This window comes from Amphiura filiformis, chromosome 1 (assembly GCF_039555335.1).
Source record: "Amphiura filiformis chromosome 1, Afil_fr2py, whole genome shotgun sequence".
NCBI lineage: Eukaryota > Metazoa > Echinodermata > Ophiuroidea > Amphilepidida > Amphiuridae > Amphiura > Amphiura filiformis.
In genome coordinates, this window is record NC_092628.1 from 34948936 (window position 1) to 34968307 (window position 19372).

Consider the following 19372-nt stretch of genomic DNA (forward strand, 5'->3'; position numbering starts at 1 on the left):
TCAGTTCTGACGAACAATTGGTATTTGGGTTCAGTAAATATCACCTTAAACCTCAATAAATTCGAAATTTACCCCCCACAAAAATCAAATTCAGTCTCCTTAAATCCGCCATTAGGCTGATTAACTATATTATGAGCGCCATAATGTAAAATGGAAAGCACATTTTCTGTCAAGCAAGTACTTTACACCATCTCCCGACACACGGCCCAATAATATTTACCCCGTGCGCCATGCAGACCCCTTCCAAACCAGTCATGGAATTTTGCGAAAAAATATTCCATACTAAATGTCAAGTCTGGATATAACAGTCCTCGCCAAAGTAAATTTTATAAATCTAATGATGTATTCTTAAAGTGTATGTAGCTGGGAGGAAAAGCCGACGATCAATTGAAAATTTTGACCTTTCATATTGAAGATAGGCCTATGGATTTTTCCCCCAAAGACCTATTTTTTTTTGGTGTTTTGGGGAAAAATCTATATCTTCAATACGAAAGGTCAAAATTTTCAATTGATCGTCGGCTTTTCATCCCACCTAGGCCTACATGTATAATTGTAGCCTACATACACTTTAAGTATAAATCATCACATAAAGTTTACCTCGAGTACAAATATCAAACTAAAATATCAATTTTTAATCATTTGCCATAAAATGTGTATTACATTGCGAATTTCAAAAAATCTAAATTATTTGATATCAGAAGGACATTCTTTGTATTCAAAACGCAATTCGACATGTCTGTTGTGCTCAATGTCCCACAATAAATACTGTCAAAACGTTCATATTCAAGATTATTTTATTGTTCAAACCTTACTAATACAAGGTACAGAACTGAGCAGAACATAAGCACTTAACATAAAATTTCAGTACGGCACAACAATTTCAGTTATTACAACAAAATACAGAACAAAATTTTACATAATATAAAAATAAACATACGCAATAAAATAGATTGGATTTGTACAAAATTATGATATATGTATAATTTAATTTTTATGACCCTTTTTTGCTTCCGTATGGCGACAAGCTGCGGCATTTAATGGCACACAAGCTGTTTGTAAAGATAAAGATGGCGGATTGCTGACACGGGGCCTGGAAATTCACTAGACAAAGAAATAGAAACTAGGGATATTTTAGTAGGTATCTTCGGATTTGTTACAATAATCATGAACTAAATGTATTTAGGTATATTTCGTTTCTAAAAGTGACGAACTTTTAGCTCCTTTTCCCCCGGAATTTGTGTGTTTTAAGACCCCTAGTTCTTGAGTTATAACTGTCTTAGCATGTGTAAACTTGTATACCTGCATGCCTGATCTCATACCAATGCCTAGACTGGGAACTCAGTCCTCAATGATAGTCAGTCATTTATCTTTTGGTCGTTATATGACTATCATTTGAGGATTGAGTTGTTACCATACATATTCCGAGGTGCAGTTTCAGACAATAGCTTGGGATTTTTGGGGCAGAGGTTATCTATTGAAATTTGAATCCTTTCATGACCACTGAAGCATAGTCACGTCTGCCAAGGACACTCGGCACGAATTGAAAGACCATGTCCCTTTCGACAAAAGAATGCATGCATGTGAAAGGTCATACGACACCAATTTGGTGTTGTTATGCACCTCGAAATATGTACCTTAAAGTCTGTGTCTGACCAATACCTTGTGTATTGGTACATGATTCGGCGAGTATATATCAGCAATAGCGAATAAATGGTCATTTTTTACTCTGTTCAAAACATCACATGTACACCAAATACAGCCCCCGAAATGGTTTACTTTTAGCAAGCCTTAACTCCGAAACAGTTTAGTCAAAGTTAAAAATGCGATCCCCAACCCTTTGCTTACCTTTGGACGAATTTGTTGTAATCTCCGCTAGCTACGTGTTGAAAAATGTCTGGTACTTACCCGGTACAAACACAAAAATGACCACATCGCTTCAGTCCTGGTATGAATATTTCTTCCGTAATCCAATGGTTCCAACGTGGGCCTGTTGTACGTTGTGCACACGTCACGCATATATTACGGCATGGCAGCAAACAGGTTGCGCTGTCCTCTGACCCTGACTGTTCATCACGTAGACAGACCGTGACCTGGGTACATGTACAAAGCAGGGGATGTGACTGCGAGCCGCCATTTTGACACGCGGTATCTACTCTACGTTTTATATCAAACAATTTTCGATAACGGATTTCTACTAGGATTTCAATTTTTACTAATGAAGGTGCATGTAGTTTTGAGGAATAACACAGGATGTTTTGAGTTTTATTTCAACTGGTGGTGTAGGAAGGTGAGTGAATTTGTGAATGAGGCCGGGGTATGAGATTTTCTTGTTTCAACGATCCGATAGTAGGATACTAAACGTAGGCTAAAAATGTCTATTGCGTCATTCATTCGCCATGTTTACATGAAAACATTAGCTGCTGCGAGGTCAGTGTCGTTCAATTCGTTACCTAAATTCCTTTCAGGATATTCTGATTTCACTTGTTTATAATGTGTACGAACGTCCTCCATACAAACTCAAAAGTATAAATGCAAGGTGTTATTGCTGACAATAGAAACATTGTTGCAACGTCATTAAAAACAGGTATGTGCTACAGACGTACTTTCGCTGAAACGTGATACAGGCTAGTAAGGCAGTCTGTGTAACTTGCATGCTTGCTTGTAATATAATGTAAGCATTGAGACACAAGCGGCTAGGGGACCTTGAGGGGTAACCTTGTCAATCAAATACTTCATCTATTGTGTCCAATATTTAATCCGATAAGTGATCGATGTATATCGATAAAAGTAGGTCAAGATCAGCCCTCGAATTAAGGATCTGAAGGGGCACGGCAACTTTTTTAGGGCAAGTGAATTTTCACTGAAAAGGTAAGGCAGCACGGCAATTTGTAATATTTCAAAAGGGCATCAAAAGGGCATCAAGGCAACTGTTGAAAATTTGAGAAGGGCACCAAGGCAATTTTTCAAAAGCAAATGGATGCATTGCATTACCGTCAGCTGAATTTGACACCAAAGTAAAATTCGACTCTCAACTTTACACTAAAACTAACCTGATTGCTTAAAAAACCTGCTTTATAATACAGTTTAATTTACTTAAATTTTGCGATCCCTAGTTCTGAGCTGCAAAACTGACTCTAAATGTGATGAAACAGCTGTAACTTTGGTAATAATATTGATCAAATTCGCCGGGATAAAAACTATTTCGTGCAAACATATCTAGAGATGGGCTCACATGTACAAGATAAGACGATACCGGAAGGGTATCGCCATCGGTTTGCAATGGGAAGTCAATGTTTGATAATCGAGAGAACAATTGATTTGCCCAGCGCTCAGATTTTGTTTACGACACGAGGTCGAGGAAGCTATAGTTACTAACAGCGTTTCTGATTGGTCGATAGTACATGTATGTTGAAGGTATTTCTCTGACCAATCGAGAAAATGAAGTCAGATTTCTAGTAACCAGATAATGTATAAGCCGATGTGATTGGCTGAATATGTAAGCTTACGTAGGGGTAATGAATATTAATTCACAACAAACTATTGTGTATACTGTGATTGATAGCTGGGTTACGATGCTCAAAATAGCGATCGTGTTCAAGATTTTCGATTTAATTTTCCACAATTTTGCTGGGATTTAACCAGAACTTGTTAATGATTTTATAATGAAGGGGCATGGCTGGCCGGCTAGGGCACCCACGGCAACTTCATTTAGGGGCACGGCAAGTGACTGCCGTCGGTAAAGGACATATTTTGAGGGCATTGCGGCAATGGGGGTGGGCAAGATCATGGAATTAAGCTACGGCGGTGCGCTTTCATACTTTTATTAGGTATCCCAGGCAAACCTTAGTTTAGGTATGCTAGGTGAATTCAAATTTGCCATCAAACTGCATCATTTTATATATCAAATTAAAGCTCTTGAGTAAACAAAGCCAAAACTGAAAACCTTTTTTTCATAGCACTTTCGTAGCAAAGTTACATCTGGTCAAAGATTGACTTTCATCAAAAAGATTCAGCTAGCAAAATTCCCCAAAAGCGGCATTTTGAGGGGTGTTTCTAGATCTTAGTCTCATTATGATAGCAGCTTTTTAAATGGAACTGCTATCAAAATCCTCTAAAATTCCATGTGCGATTGTCTTATCACCATAAAAATCATATATTTGGGTCAAGTGAAGTATAGAAAACATATTTATGTAGGTTTCCTTCTTGACCAGTTGTTTTAAATTTCTATGTAAATATGCATTGACATTGTCGGTGAATTTGGTTGACTAGCAAATGTGTTAACTAAGGTTTGCCTGGGATACCTACTTAGTTAACACATTTGCTTGTCAGCGAAATTCGCCGAGACCGGGGCCCAAACACAACGCATATTTACATAGAAATTTGAATTTTTTTCGAGGATAGGTCGGTGAAGGAAACCTACATAAATATGTTTTCTATACTTCACTTGACCCAAATATATGATTTTTATGGTGATAATCAAGTCGCACATGGAATTTTAGAGGATTTTGATAGCAGTTCCATTAAAAAAAGTTGCTATCGCCATGAGACTAAGATCTAGAAACACCCCTAAATGCCGTTTTGGGGAATTTTGCTAAGAGAATCTTTTTGATGAAAGTCAATCTTTGACAAGATGTAACTTTGTTACGGAAAGTGCTATGACAAAAATGTTTTCAGTTTTGGCTTTCTTTACTCAAGGGCTTTAATTTGATATGTAAAATGATGCAGTTTGATGGCAAATTTGAATTCACCTAGCATACCTACTTTTATGAGGTGATTCAGCCAGGTACCTGGATTCAGCACTCAACAACAAGTTGTCATGACTTAATTTATTCTTTATGATTACGATTTAAAAAAATATATATAAACGGGTTATATAAAGGGTATGTGAATAAAACTTTTTCATAACATTCAAAAACATTTTTTGATAACTTACTGCAAATATTCTCAAACATATCATTATTTAAAAGGGCATTTCGTGATCCACATGCCAGCCTCATCCCCCACTTTTCTCAAAAAAGTTGAGATTTTTATATCACTGGAAACCTCTGGCTACATAATGTTTATGTACAAAATATTTCGTTTAGCAAAGATATCGTGAAATTTGAATTTCGTTCTGGTGCACCAGAACGAAATTACAACGTATTGTCTATGGAGCAGTGTAATACACATAATCATGCATAACTCGCAAACGCAATATCGGAATCAACTGAAATTTTGGGAATATGCTTTTTTCGTGGATATGTACTGAAAAATGTCATAAAAAGAGGATGCTAGGATCACGAAATACTCCTTTAAGTGGTGACAAAATATTTGGCAAAAAATGTTTGCAGAAAATATTTCAATAACATTTTGAAAACATTAAAAAACTATTTTTGTAGTGTGTTTCCATACAAAACGTTTTAAAATGTTTTTATGACCTTTATTTAACCCGACATTTAATGTTATTAAAACGTTTTTACCAAAACCAAAACCCAAAAATATACATGTAGGCCTAACCTGTTTTGTGTTTGCTGGGATGGCCTTTCAGACCTTCAGATTAAAATGTAGATTACTTGCTAGCTTTATATTATAAATGGTCAATGATTTAATATAAAAGTTATTATTATTATCATTATTTATAACATTGTGATGATTTTTCATTATTATTATAAATTTTATTTCATCATTTCAAATTGTAATATTTTATAATTATTAAAATTTTATTCCATGTAGATTTATGCGCCCACGTTAAACTTGGTCAATTTCGCACAGTGGTCCTCTGGGGATAATTGCCTATCGATTGGATTGATCATGGATAGGCCTATGAACGTATTGGTGATGTCATAAGCTTAACTTTGGTGGACAATAGAATAACCATTGATTGACAAGGTTACCCCTGCACTGCGTCCCCTAGCCGCTTGTATTGAGACGCCATACAATTTAAAAATTTAGCACAATTTGGAATATTTTAGATAGCCAACCCCATTCTGTTAGTAGATCTGCGAGACACCCCATTGGAAATTCCTATTTTTTTCATCTCAAATTTTTTTCATCTCAACACGATCACAGTCTCTAAAATGACAGTTCCATCCATTCTATTACCGTATGTAAATCATAAATATGAGTGCTACTATTAGGGCAACTCTAATAAAGTTCATGAGCTGGATCAAAATACCAGGACTAAATTAACCAAAAGTTGTAAAGGCTTATGCATCTGCCTTTAGCACTATTTTAGGACACAATTGTCATCGTTGTGTTCATTTTAGGATTGAAATCATTGCAATTTTTTTGCCCGCGCGCGCGCATTAGTCCTGGTAATGTTCTTTCAGTAGCAGATCAGCAGGACGATTTGGAAATTTTGCATCCTGGCTCTGTAACACCGGTACATCCCCCTTAGAATTTTAGCATTGAAATGGCAAATTTTCTGTGCGCAATTTATCAAAGTTTCGTTCGCTTAGTTTCCGGCTAAAGGATTTCTGGGGACAGCTTGGAAAAACTTGGGTTACGGATGTGGGGGAGGGGTGTATCTGAGTAGGGTGGCAATCATGTTGTGCAGGTGACAGCAAAAGGTAAATCAGGCCACCAACAAAATTTATTTCTCAACCCCCCACCCCCCCCCCCCAAGAAAATGGTCTAGTGATGGCCCTGCTGACATGCTGAACAAGTGGACATCACATCATATTATGTGCTAGCAGTGGTCTATAGGTCTCGCTTAAGGATACAAATTACAACTACCTTGTGCAATTTCACTAATGTTTATTGTATTATGCGATGCCTTTACCCTATATTTGGCAACTCAATTTTAGTATTATATTGTATTTTTAATGTATTTTATATGCTTATAATTATGTACTGTGTAATTTTAGTTCTTTTATTTTGGTGTGTGTATAAGGGCCCCCATCCAGTGGGTCTGCGTGCCTGTTCGGGGTTGCCCTTTTGCACCACACACAGCATTTTGATATTTTGTGCAATAAAGATATTAAACTAAACTAAACTAGACTTAGCTGTGGTCTAAGACCACAAACACAGCCGTGTTGTAACCCCTTAATGACCTTTGACCCCAAAATATATGAAAATCCCATAGACATTGGCCAATGTCAACGTATGTGTGCACGTGGCATCACTTTGCCATGTTTATTTGTGGCAGAAGGGGCAGTTTGAAGGTTTTTTGTCTCAGACCGGAAGTGACCCATTAATGACCTTTTACCCCAAATAAAAAAATACCACATATACACTGAGTAACATCAATTCATGAGTGAATGTACCGTCTCTGTGCTATAATTTTCTTGGCTGATAAAGTTTTTGAAGTTATTTCGTTTTATACCGGAAGTGACCCCTTAATGACCTTTGACCCCAAATCTGTGTACACCCCATAGACACTGGGTAATAACAATGCACGTGTGCAAGTGGCATCACTGTCCTCGTAATTTGTGGGAGAAGATGCATTTTAAAGGTATTTCGTTTTATACCGAAAAGTGACCCATTAATGAACTGTGACCAAAAATAAAAAAATACCATATATAAATTGGGTAAACACAAATCATGTGTGAACATACCATCACTCTCCTATGTTTTTCTTAGCTAATAAAATTTTTTGAAGATATTTCGATTTATACCGGAAGTGACCCCTTAATGATCTTTGACCCCAAATCTGTGTACACCACATTGACACTAGGTAATAATAATGCATGTGTGCAAGTGGTGTCACTGTCCTACGTAATTTGTGGGAGAAGATGCATTTTAAAGGTATTTCGTTTTAGACCACGAACACAGCCGTGTTGTAACCCCTTAATGACCTTTGACCCCAAAATATATGAAAATCCCATAGACATTGGCTAATGTCAACGTATGTGTGCACGTGGCATCACTTTGCCATGTTTATTTGTGGCAGAAGGGGCAGTTTGAAGGTTTTTTGTCTCAGACCGGAAGTGACCCCTTAATGACCTTTGACCCCTTAATGACCTTTTGACCCCAAATAAAAAAAATACCACATATACATTGGGTAACTGCAACTCATATGTGAACATACCGTTACTGTTCTATGTTTTCCTTAGCTAATAATTTTTTTTGAAGGTATTCCGTTTTATACCGGAAGTGACCCCTTAATGACCTTTGACCCCAAATCTGTGTACACCATATAGACACTGGGAAATTACAATGCATGTGTGCAAGTGGCGTCACTGTCCTACGTAATTTGTAGGAGAAGATGCATTTTGAGTTGAAATCACGTTTTTGATTCCTATGACCCCTGCGTGACCTTTGACCCCACGAGTTTCATGTGACATGTAGGGGCACGGTCAATGATCATTGTGACCAAGTAAGGTCAAAATCGATGTAGGCATGTGAGTGCTAGAGCAAATGAAATGGTTGACAGAAAGAACTAGACGACCAGCCATGCCGCGACATGGCACACAAGACGGCCCGAAAATGGATTTTCAACTTTTTGACCTTAAACTTTGACCATTTGGGCCGAGGCTATTATAGACTTCCCCACCATTAATGGTGCATCACTGTAGCATATAGGGGCTTAATCCGTCTTCCATAGGCTGAGATATAGCCACTTTTCCGTAATTAAAAAAAAAAATTGGCAAATTTGACGTTTTGACCCCCTTAATGACCTTTGACCCCAATATAAAAAAAAACCTCATCTACACCGAGAAAATGCATTGTTACAGTTTAAATTTAAAAAATCTACTATGCTTAGTTATGGAGATAAAAATTCTTGAAGTTATTTAGCTTAAAACCGGAAATGACGCCTAAATGACCTTTGACCAAAAAATAAAAATACCGTGCATACATCGGGTAACACTAATAATGCATATATGAAGTTTATGTCACTCTACGTTTTGAGATAAAAAAAATAAAAATATTTGATTATTTTTGGTTTTTGACCGAAGCGACCCTTAATGACCTTTGACCCCAAAACTGTAGACACCTTAAAGACCCTGGTTGGTAGCAATGCATGTGTGCTAATGGCAACACTCTGCTATGTAATTTGTAAAAACAGTGATTTTTTGAATATTTTTAGCTTTCAGACCGGAAATGACCCCCTTAATGACCTTTGACCCCTTATCTGTGAACACCCTATAGACACCGACCAAAGTCAAGTCACATGACCTAAGCATGTCACCATCACATGTTATTTGTGGAAGAAGATACATTTTATAGTAAAAATCGCATTTTGACCCCTGTGACCAGGTCAAAGGTCAGATGCAAGTCAAAGTCATATGACCTGTGCGGGCAAGGTAAGTGGTTATCCTTACCAAGTTTAGTCACAATCCATCAACCAACGACTGAGCTATAGGCACGAACGTGGTGACAGAAAGAAGAAAGAACTAGACGACCAGCCATGCCGCGACATGGCACACAAGACGGCCCGGAAATAGATTTTCAACTTTTTGACCTTGAACTTTGACCATTTGGACCGAGGCTATTATAGACTTCCCCCACCATTAATGGTGCATCATTGTAGCATATAGGGGCTTAATCCGTCTTCCATAGGCTGAGATATATCCACTTTTCTGTAATTAAAAAAAAAAATGGGCAAATTTGACGTTTTAACCACCTTAGTGACCTTTGACCCCAATATAAAAAAAAAAACATCTACACCGAGAAAATGCATTGTTACAGTTCAAATTTAAAAAATCTACTATGCTTAGTTATAAATGGAGATAAAAATTCTTGAAGTTATTTAGCTTAAAACCGGAAATGACGTCTAAATGACCTTTGACCAAAAAAATAAAAATACCGTGCATACATCGGGTAACACTAATGCATATATGAAGTTTATGTCACTCTACATTTTGAGATAAAAAAAATAAAAATATTTGATGATTTTTGGTTTTTGACCGGAAGTGACCCCAAAACTGTAGACACCTTAAAGACCCTGGTTGGTAGCAATGCATGTGCTAATGGCAACACTCTGCTATGTAATTTGTAAAAACAGTGATTTTTTGAATATTTTTAGCTTTCAGACCGGAAATGACCCCCTTAATGATCTTTGACCCCTTATCTGTGAACACCCTATAGACACCGACCAAAGTCAAGTCACATGACCTAAGCATGTCACCATCACATGTTATTTGTGGAAGAAGATACATTTTATAGTAAAATCGCATTTTAGCCATTGTGAGCAGGTCAAAGGTCAAATGGAGTTCAATGTCATGTAACATGTGGGGACATGGTCAGTGGTGTTTGTGACCAGGCATGGTCAAAATCGGTCAAAGCATACCAGAGATAGGGCGAAACGTGGCGAATCACGCAAAATGTCACGTTTTGCTAAGAAAAAGCAAAAAAAATCACGTTTTTGACCATTGCAGCTAGGTCAAAGGTCACAGCCAGGTCAAAGTCAAATGGAAGTTTTGGAGTAGCCCAGTGGTCATTTGGGTCAAGTATGGTTGAAATCTGCCAATGCCTTGCGGAGCTAGAGGCACGAACGTGGTTGACAGAAAGAAAGATCCCAAGCAAGACAGGACAAGACAGGCGCAGCTGCGCGCCGTCTTGTAAAGATCCCAAGCAAGACAGGACAAGACGGCGCAGCTGCGCGCCATCTTGTAAGAAAGAAAGAAGAAGAACCTGTAAGAAAAAAGACACAGCCGTGACTAACGTCACGGCTGTGTAATCAAACATGATGTCAATTTAAGTCCAAATTTAATGTCAAGTTTTATATTTTATAAATCATGATTTTGAAGGTAAAATATAGTGGTTGTCCAGGGGATACGTACGTAGCTCAATATGTTTGTCCTCAGTGATTTTTGGACAAGAGGATAAGTGCTTATTTTTCGAACACTTAAAGAAGATTCAATTCGGTCTTAAATTGAGGCTAATTCATTCTAAATTACTCATGTTTTTATCCTGTTTTAAAATAATTTCTAATTATATTTTTATGACGGTTGTCATGCAATGTGCCAAGGATGGTTGTGGATTAGGGGGAGATGGATTAGGGGGAGGGAATATCATAAATTTGATCTAAAACCCCAATTAAAAATTTGAATCCGGTAAAAAAATGTCTAAATGAACTCCCAGACATCTAAACCAAGTACCGGTAAATAAATATAAAAAAATGTGAAAAAAGAGGGGGGGGGGGATTAAATACCCCCTACTTTGTGACTGTTTATGCCTGTACTCGCTCACTTTTTAACTGATTTTCAAAAATAAAAAGGTGTCAAAATGCTCAGGAGGATGAACCATTTCAAATGAGACGTGTAGGTAAAATGTTTGAAACATTTCACCTTTTTACTACCCCAGTTTCCGATACAGGGCCTATTATGTTTTGATGAGTCCAAGTGTGTAAAAATATTGGATCCAAAACATAATAATGATAAAATTGGATGCTTTACGGCTACCCAATATTTATTGGTCTCGCTATGAGTTTTAAAATATTGGACTCAACTACGTCTCATCCAATATTTTAAAACTCATAGCTCGACCAGTAAATATGGGCTCAATCGATCCAATTTTACATCAGACTTGTGTTATGAACCTGGTATTTTAACTGATATTTCCTGTGTCTGTGTTGAATAATTTATTACTACAGTTGAATTGAGTTGTTGATAACAGACTGCAAACATGCCAAGAAGAAGTGCCAAAAGTAGAGCCAGGCAAATGAGTAACCAGAAGAAGGTAAGTTTTTGATCTTTTAAAATAATACAAAGTTCAAAGTTGTATTTTTTATTGATAAATAATGATATGTGACCAGCTCCAACAAAACCTGGAACAAGCCGCCAGGCATGTTTTTGAGGTATAGGCCTTTAAAGATGACATTCCCATAAAAAAAAAATCAAATTTTGGAATTTTTAATTTCATGGTATTTGACCTTGGGACTGAGTGGACTTTCAAATCTTTGAAAGTACTTATTAAAAGGAGGTTTATTTAATCAATAATTGACAGTTGAACTATGATAATCCCTATTCAATCATGTGTAAAGCAGGAAACTACGGTAATTAGCACATTGCTCAAATTAGCAGTTCAGCAAAAATATCAAGGTATCATTTACAAAATGATCCATATCAATTGATGCTATGTATATAATTTTGGTATCATTTTGAAGCTTATTGTCCCGTGCTTACATTTTTATTCAAATCATGGAATGTCAAAAATGTGACTTGTTCCTGGCTTTGTCAGATATTAGAAATACTTTGACCAAGTTTCAAGACAAAAGTATGCAAAATAAAAGTACCCTGAACATTTATGCATGGATTTTTAGCAAAATATTGGCAAAAATTATCTGTTAATGAGCTTCTCCAGTCAGTTTAGCTCATTAACTTGATTGATTATTGATAAAAACAATAAGATATAAATTGATATATTTTGAAAACCGTATGTCCAATATTTCCAAATTTTGAGTTGTATTGCTCCAGTGGTTTTGATATGTATGAGAAGCAAAAATTTGTAAAACAATACCCCATAGGATAGTACATGCACTTCCGGTGTGGTTACCACAAATCACTACGTTTTTGTTCGTACCATTTAAATAAAAATATCTTGGGCTTTAAATTTCACTTGGATAATGAGAAAAATATTAGCTTGCTTCTGATACCAAAATCTCAATTTTGATGAAGAAAAATAATGGATGGATAAGGCTGTCAATTGGGTGAAGGACCTTTAACCAATATCCCCATCCTAGAGATGTTTTGTTTCTTATGATTAGACTAGAGGAGCAATTTGAGATATTGCATGTTGGATTGGTTACAATTGTTGGCCACCATCTTGTTTCCAATACTTACGTTTAACAACCTAAAAACAAAGAATCAAGCGGATATAATTTGCTTTTAACAGACATTCTACACAGACTAGGCCTATTGTATATTCATAACCTACCTACACTGCAAGATTCTCATCTGTGTGACGCCGATGTCACATCAATGTCACTCCATCGGAAACTACACCTCGGTTTTCCATATCGCCGGTCCGAAATAGCCGGGTAGCCAGCCGCCTAGGTTTCTACATCGTGACTACGCAGCGCGGTAACCTCCCAGGAAAGTCACACCGGTGTGACTACGCGACTGGGCCTGGGTGCTCAGTACCGGGGTTCTGGGTTGCCGGTTTTGCTTTTATTGCCATATTTTTTATATTCTCTTGATTTATTCAAATAATATTCTTTATTTCTTGCTTTTTTTAAGGGATTAGGGAGGGGGAAATTGCAAACTGAACTTTTAAAATAATATTAGATGAATAAAATAAATTTGTTAGTAAAAGAAATAAACATGATAAGTAAACAAAGTATAATTCAATAAACTAATATGATGAATAAAATACATTTTTGTTAATTGGTGGTTATTTGAATAACTAAATAAATAAAAATTAAGAAATAAATAAACAGGAAGAAACCAATAAACGAAGAATGGAAGAAACAAAGAAACACTTCGAAAGAAAACAACTTGAGAAAAATTGCAAATAAAGAAGTTAAAAGTAGGAAAATTATAAGAGGCATGTAGGCCTATTGATGATTTAAAATATTAAATGTGTAAAATAAATTAATAATTATAACAATAATAATTCATAATATTTATGTGATAATAAATAAGACATAATTTCAAACAAACACTGCAATAGGCCTATATTGATGTGACACCGATTTAAAGGCATAATTTGATAACGTAAAAAATCAACATGAAAAACGAATCAAACTAATAGGCCTATAAAAACAACATTTTGAAAAACAGAAAAAGAAAAAAGAAAATTGCACAAGCCAAAGTTTTTACGGCAGTAGAAGTAGTAGGCCTATATTCAGAAAAGTGGCAAGAAGACAAACAAAATGCATGATAGGCCTATAAGCAATTTTAAATATAACAGAAAAATTCTTGCTTCAAAATACCTAAGTGAATTTTTGGCAAATTAAAATGTATAAATTGAAAATTCCAGGCCTATAGGCCTACTTTAAACTTGAAAACGAAACAAACTAATGAGCCAAGTAAATCAAACAATAATCAATGCGAACTTCGGCTGAAAACAAAATTTAAACTCTTTAAAACATTTAAAAAAACAATAAGCCTATGTAGGCCTATTTATAACATTATCATGGAAAATATGAAAAATAGGCTAAAATTGATTGCAAAACATGCCATCCAACCATTCAAGTAAACAAAACAATGATATAAGTTCTGTGGGAAAACAAATAAACACAATAAAAACAAACAAATTAATAAACCAAGATCAACACACACAGTTGATGAGATTATAAACATGCAGCATAAAGAATCAAAATTAGGCCTATATAAAAGAGAACAATTAAATTATAAACAAAACAAAATGAATCGAAAGTCTCAAAATTGAGATATTATAGAGAATGCAAAGCAAGATAAAAACAAACAAACAAACAAAAACAGACGGCAGAACAGCTAGCCATGGACCCACTACGTACAGCATGCATCAATCAATCAATTAATATTATAAAAACCAACTCATTCCATTCATGAGCGTATTATGACATGCAGTAAACAAGCATGTTGCGCGTATTTACCATCATCAGCGCGTATAAGCGCGCGTACCCGGAGTGCTCGAACTCATAACAAGGTACGGTCAACGAACTTTTGGCGGCGTAGTCACCTTGAAGTTGACCGACTGGGTACCGAGCAGGCAGCGCATAGGCGCTGGTTACGGAAGTGACTTTGATGTGACTACAAGATGTGGACCACTGTCGGAATCTAGTCAGTGGTGTACATCATGAGTCGCCGCGCGCATCGAGCAGGTAACACATCGGAGGCTAGCAGTTGTAGTCACTGCGTGATTGGCGGTGGTGACTGCAGAGATCCAGTGCAATGTAGTCACTCTGCCGCCAGGAATTTTGCAGTGTACACTAAGTGAGTAAATATACAGCTTGGATAAAGAAAAATGAGGATCACCAGGGGAAGCACCAGTCCAGAGACCCAAATAATTTTTGCTGAAGAAGAGAGTTTTACCCAACCGTCTCCTTAATTGATCAAATCTTCAGTTCCCCCGATGGACAATTCTCCATTACTGACAATTTGCCCTGCACTAAAGGTGGGGGTCATGTCCTTCCCATTTATTTGTCACTGGCCATCCGTTCTGGTTAAGGATGGTGATGCTGGACACAAGTTATGATATTGCAAAAGTATTATCATAAGTTAACCATATGACACAAAGCAAGGGTTTTTCTATTACAATATATCAATTGCAGTGATGTCCATTTTCATGATTGCCTGTTGAAAAGACCCAAGGAACCATAATTATAATATCAAATGTGATCTGAAAACATTTCCCAATTGTATTTTTGCAGGCAGGTACATACAAATCACTCAATGATGATTCAGATGACTCAGATGTGGTAGCTCTTTCTTCTGATGAGGAAGTTCCCAACAGTATCATTGAAAAGAAGACAGATAAGAACAGCAGGTTACAAAAGACGTCTTTGGGGTCTCGCAGGCAACATGCCCCTGTTAAGTATACTGAGGATCTGGATGAATCTGAAGAAAGTGAAGAAGAAGCACCAAAAACAAAGCAACGTAAGAAACCTGCCAACTCATCTCATTCTGAATCTGGATTGGAGTCTTCAGATGTGGATGGAAACAAAGATTCTGACGATGATGATGATTTTGAAAGTATACCATCAAAGGCAAAGAGGTCCAAACAGAGCAAATCATCAGCTGTGAAGTCAAGAAATGTCAGGAAAGTTTCTGAGTCATCAGAATTGGAAGTTGAAGAAGAAAAAGTTGATAATAAAAAGAACAAGAATGGTAATATTGACAGTGATGAACATAGTGAGGATAACAAAAAGAAATCGAGTAGTGAAAGTGAAAGTGAAGAGATTGAAGAAGTAAAACCAAAACCAAAAAAGAAACCAACTAGACCTGCAAAGAAGCAAACACCGCCTAAGAAAATATCACCAGATGAGGTTGCATATACATCATCTGGTCGACGCAGAAAGGTGGTCAGTTATGTGGAGAAAGACTCTGGCTCCTCTGAAGATGAAGATGATGATGATTATGAAAGTAAATCATCAAGGGCAAAAAGGTCCAAACAAAGCAGATCATCAGCTGTGAAGTCAAGAAATGTCAGGAAAACTTCTGAATCATCAGAATTTGAAGTTGAAGAAGTCGAGGAAAAAGTTGATGATAAAAAGAATAAGGGTGATAATGTTGATAATGATGAACTATTTTATGAGATAGAGGAAGAAACAAAGAAGCCTGCTAGGCGCAAACCAGCTGCAAAGAAGGCTGCTGCTAAAAAACCATCTGCTCGAAAAACTAACAGGTGGTCTTCAGACTCTGATGATGATGATGATGAAGATTTTGAAAGTAAACCATCAAGAGCAAAGAGGTCCAAACAGATAAAGTCATCAGCTGCGAAGTCAAGAAATGTCAGGAAAGCTTCTGAATCATCAGAATTGGAAGTTGAAGAAGAAGAACAAGTTGACAATAAAAAGAATAAGGATGATAATATTGACAATGATGAAATATTCTACGAGATAGAGGAAGAAACAAAGAAGCCTGCAAGGCGCAAACCAGCTGCAAAAAAGGCGGCTGCGAAGGAACCATCTGCTCGAAAAACTAGCAACTCTGGTTCATCAAAAGCAAGTAAAAAAGCACTTGATTCCGAGTCAGATGAAGAAAGCTATGATGATAAAAATAAAAAAGATAAAGAAGAGGAATCAGATGAAATTGAGGACATTCCTAAAACAAAAAAACAATCAACTGCCCAGAAGAACAGTACAGTACCAGAGAAAGAGGCTGTTGATTTGAAAACTTTGTATTCTAGAGCTACAAGTGGCAGGCGTAGAACAACTGTCATCAATTATGCAGAAGAGAAGTTATCTGCATCTTCTCGAAAAAAAAGAAGAGGAGGTTATCGATCTAAGTTCAGATGAAGAGGAAGAGGAAAAGCCTAGATCTAGAGGGAGAAAACCTCCACCAAAGTCGGCATCATCGAAAAGAGGTACTAAAAGAAGTTTAGAGGAGGAGGAGACTCGAGCAAGAAGTCAGCGCTCTTCAGCCAGGTCATCAAAAAGAACACGATATCAAGAATCTGAATCAGAAGAAATTAGTGAATCCTCTGAGGAAGAGTTGGTGAAAAAGAAGCAACCAGCTAGGAAAGCTCCTAGTACGGGTAAACAAAAAGGAAAAAAAGTTGAGTCCGAGTCAGAAGAAGAAGAGTCGGAAGATGAATCCTCGGAGGAAGAGAAGGTGAAAAAGAAGCAACCAGCTAGGAAAGCTCCTAGTAGGGGTAAACAAAAAGGAAAAAAAGTTGATTCCGAGTCAGAAGAAGAGTCAGAAGATGAATCCTCGGAGGAAGAGAAGGTGAAAAAGAAGCAACCAGCTAGGAAAGCTCCTAGTAGGGGTAAACAAAAAGGAAAAAAAGTTGATTCCGAGTCAGAAGAAGAGTCAGAAGATGAATCCTCAGAGGAAGAAAAGGTGAAAAAGAAGCAACCAGCTAGGAAAGCTCCTAGTAGGGGTAAACAAAAAGGAAAAAAAGTTGAGTCTGAGTCAGAAGAAGAGTGGGAAGATGATGATGAGGAAGAGGAGAAAACAAGGAATAAACCTGCCAAGAAACCAACCTCAAGGTCAAGGAAATACCAGGAGTCAGAAGATGAAGAAGATGAGAAAGAAGATGGAGAAAAGGAGGACGACAATCAACTTTCTTTGAGAGGAGGTCGGGAGCGATTATTAAGGAACAAAATGACTCCAAAATTAATTCTTGAGAAAGCTAAGATTCCATCAAAGGCACAGAAAGAAGAAGAATCACCGCCACCAATTCCAGAAATGGAAGAAGCAAGTTCAAGTGATGAGGAAGAAGCTACAAAGGCATGTAGGTATTGCTCCAAGAAATATGTGACAGCATATGATTTGAAACGACATGAAGAGACACACAAAAAGCAATTAAAATTTGTCTGTGAGATATGCAATCAGGCCTTTGCAAAGAAGGATAACTTGAAGTCACATTCTCGTATTCATTCCAAAGCCATCTATAAGTGTCATAGATGTAGTATGAGCTTCAATCAGCAGGCCAAACTTCTTCATCACTTAACCAGCTTTATCCATAAGAAGAAGAAACCTAAACCTGTGCCAAGTGTAGAGAAGAAAATGCCAAAGAAAATGATGCAGAGGGAAAAGAAAATGTAGAGGATAAAAAGAATGAAGCTCAGGATAAAGATAACGATGTTCAAGATAAACAAAATGATGTTCATGATGATGAAAATGATGTTGATGATAATGAAAATGATGGTCAGGATAAAGAAAATGGTGTAAAGGATAAGAAAAATGATGTAAAGGATAAAGAAAATGGTGTAAAGGATAAGAAAAATGATGTAGAGGATAAAGAAAGTGATGTGGAGGAAAAGGAAAGTGATGCGGAGGAAAAGGAAAGCGATGCCGAGGAAAAGGAAAGTGATGCCGAGGAACAGAAAAGTGACGCTAAGGAAAAGAAAAGTGACGCTAAGGAAAAGAAAAGTAACGCTAAGGAAAAGAAAAGTGACGCTAAGGAAAAGAAAAGTGGTGCTAAGGAAAAGAAAAGTGGTGCTAAGGAAGAGGAAAGTGATGATGAGGAAGAGGAAAGTGATGGAGATGAAAATGAAAGCGATGAAGATGAAAATGAAAGCGATGGAGAAGAAAACGAAGGAAGTGACACAGAGGAAGAGGAGGATACATAAGCATAACATCATTTATGTAATTAAGTACTTGTAAGTGTTCTTGCCAGTTTATATTGTATTACAATAATAATTTGTTACTTGTTATCATGGCTTGAAATAATGTCAAAAATAATTTCATGAGTCGTTTTGGCTTTGAAGCATGTTGTTGACTGATAGGTTTTGGACTGGAAATGGAAACTGTATCCCAGTAACTGGATAGTTATGTTTTTGAAGTCTGTTTATGACACTGACCATTAACACCTACATGTACCACTGGTGCCTATAGGCAGTGGTTTAATCAGACAGACTTCTTTGATCACAGGTATCTACCAGCATCTACTTGTTTTGTTTTGATAGTACAAGTTTCTATAAATCTAAAAATATGACAAAATGTAAATGTGCAAAAAGATATAGGTAGCCTTACTTGTTTTACACATATGGACCATATTATAGCGTCACAACGTGTTCAGTCACAATGGTTCATTATGTAAAAAAAGAAGCTGTTTTAAACAGTCTTAAAAGTTGCATCTGAGTCCATAGGAGTCAACTCACAAACAATACAGTTGGCCAGGTCTATTCATGTGTTAAAGAAAGAAAACCTGATTGCTATGGACTCATGTGCAACTTCAGGGTCAGAATTTCGGTGAGAATTCAAGAATTGGTTCTCGCAAAGATTCTCATTTACAGATTTGCGTGAATCAAAGTTGATTCTTGCAAACGTGTGTAGTTTACACAGAAGTTGATTAGCAAGAATCAAATGATTCCCGCAAATTTATTCTGCAAGAATCAAGATTGATTCTTGCACTGTGA

General features: G+C 36.8%; 1 protein-coding gene across 2 annotated transcripts; it reads left to right on the forward strand.

Moving 5' to 3' along the window:
- The first annotated feature begins 1058 nt into the window (after nt 1-1058).
- Nucleotides 1059-16928, forward strand: LOC140146141 (uncharacterized). Of its 2 annotated transcripts, none has more exons than XM_072167903.1 (3): nt 1059-1134; nt 11516-11601; nt 15218-16928. In XM_072167903.1, the coding sequence occupies exons 2-3, from the start codon at nt 11548-11550 to the stop codon at nt 16802-16804; spliced, it is 1641 nt and encodes a 546-aa protein (XP_072024004.1). In that variant the 5' UTR covers nt 1059-1134; nt 11516-11547; the 3' UTR covers nt 16805-16928. The 2 variants fall into 2 exon arrangements, with proteins under 2 accessions (XP_072024004.1, XP_072024011.1); XM_072167910.1 differs by having other exon boundaries at nt 1071-1138.
- The last annotated feature ends 2444 nt before the right edge of the window (nt 16929-19372 follow it).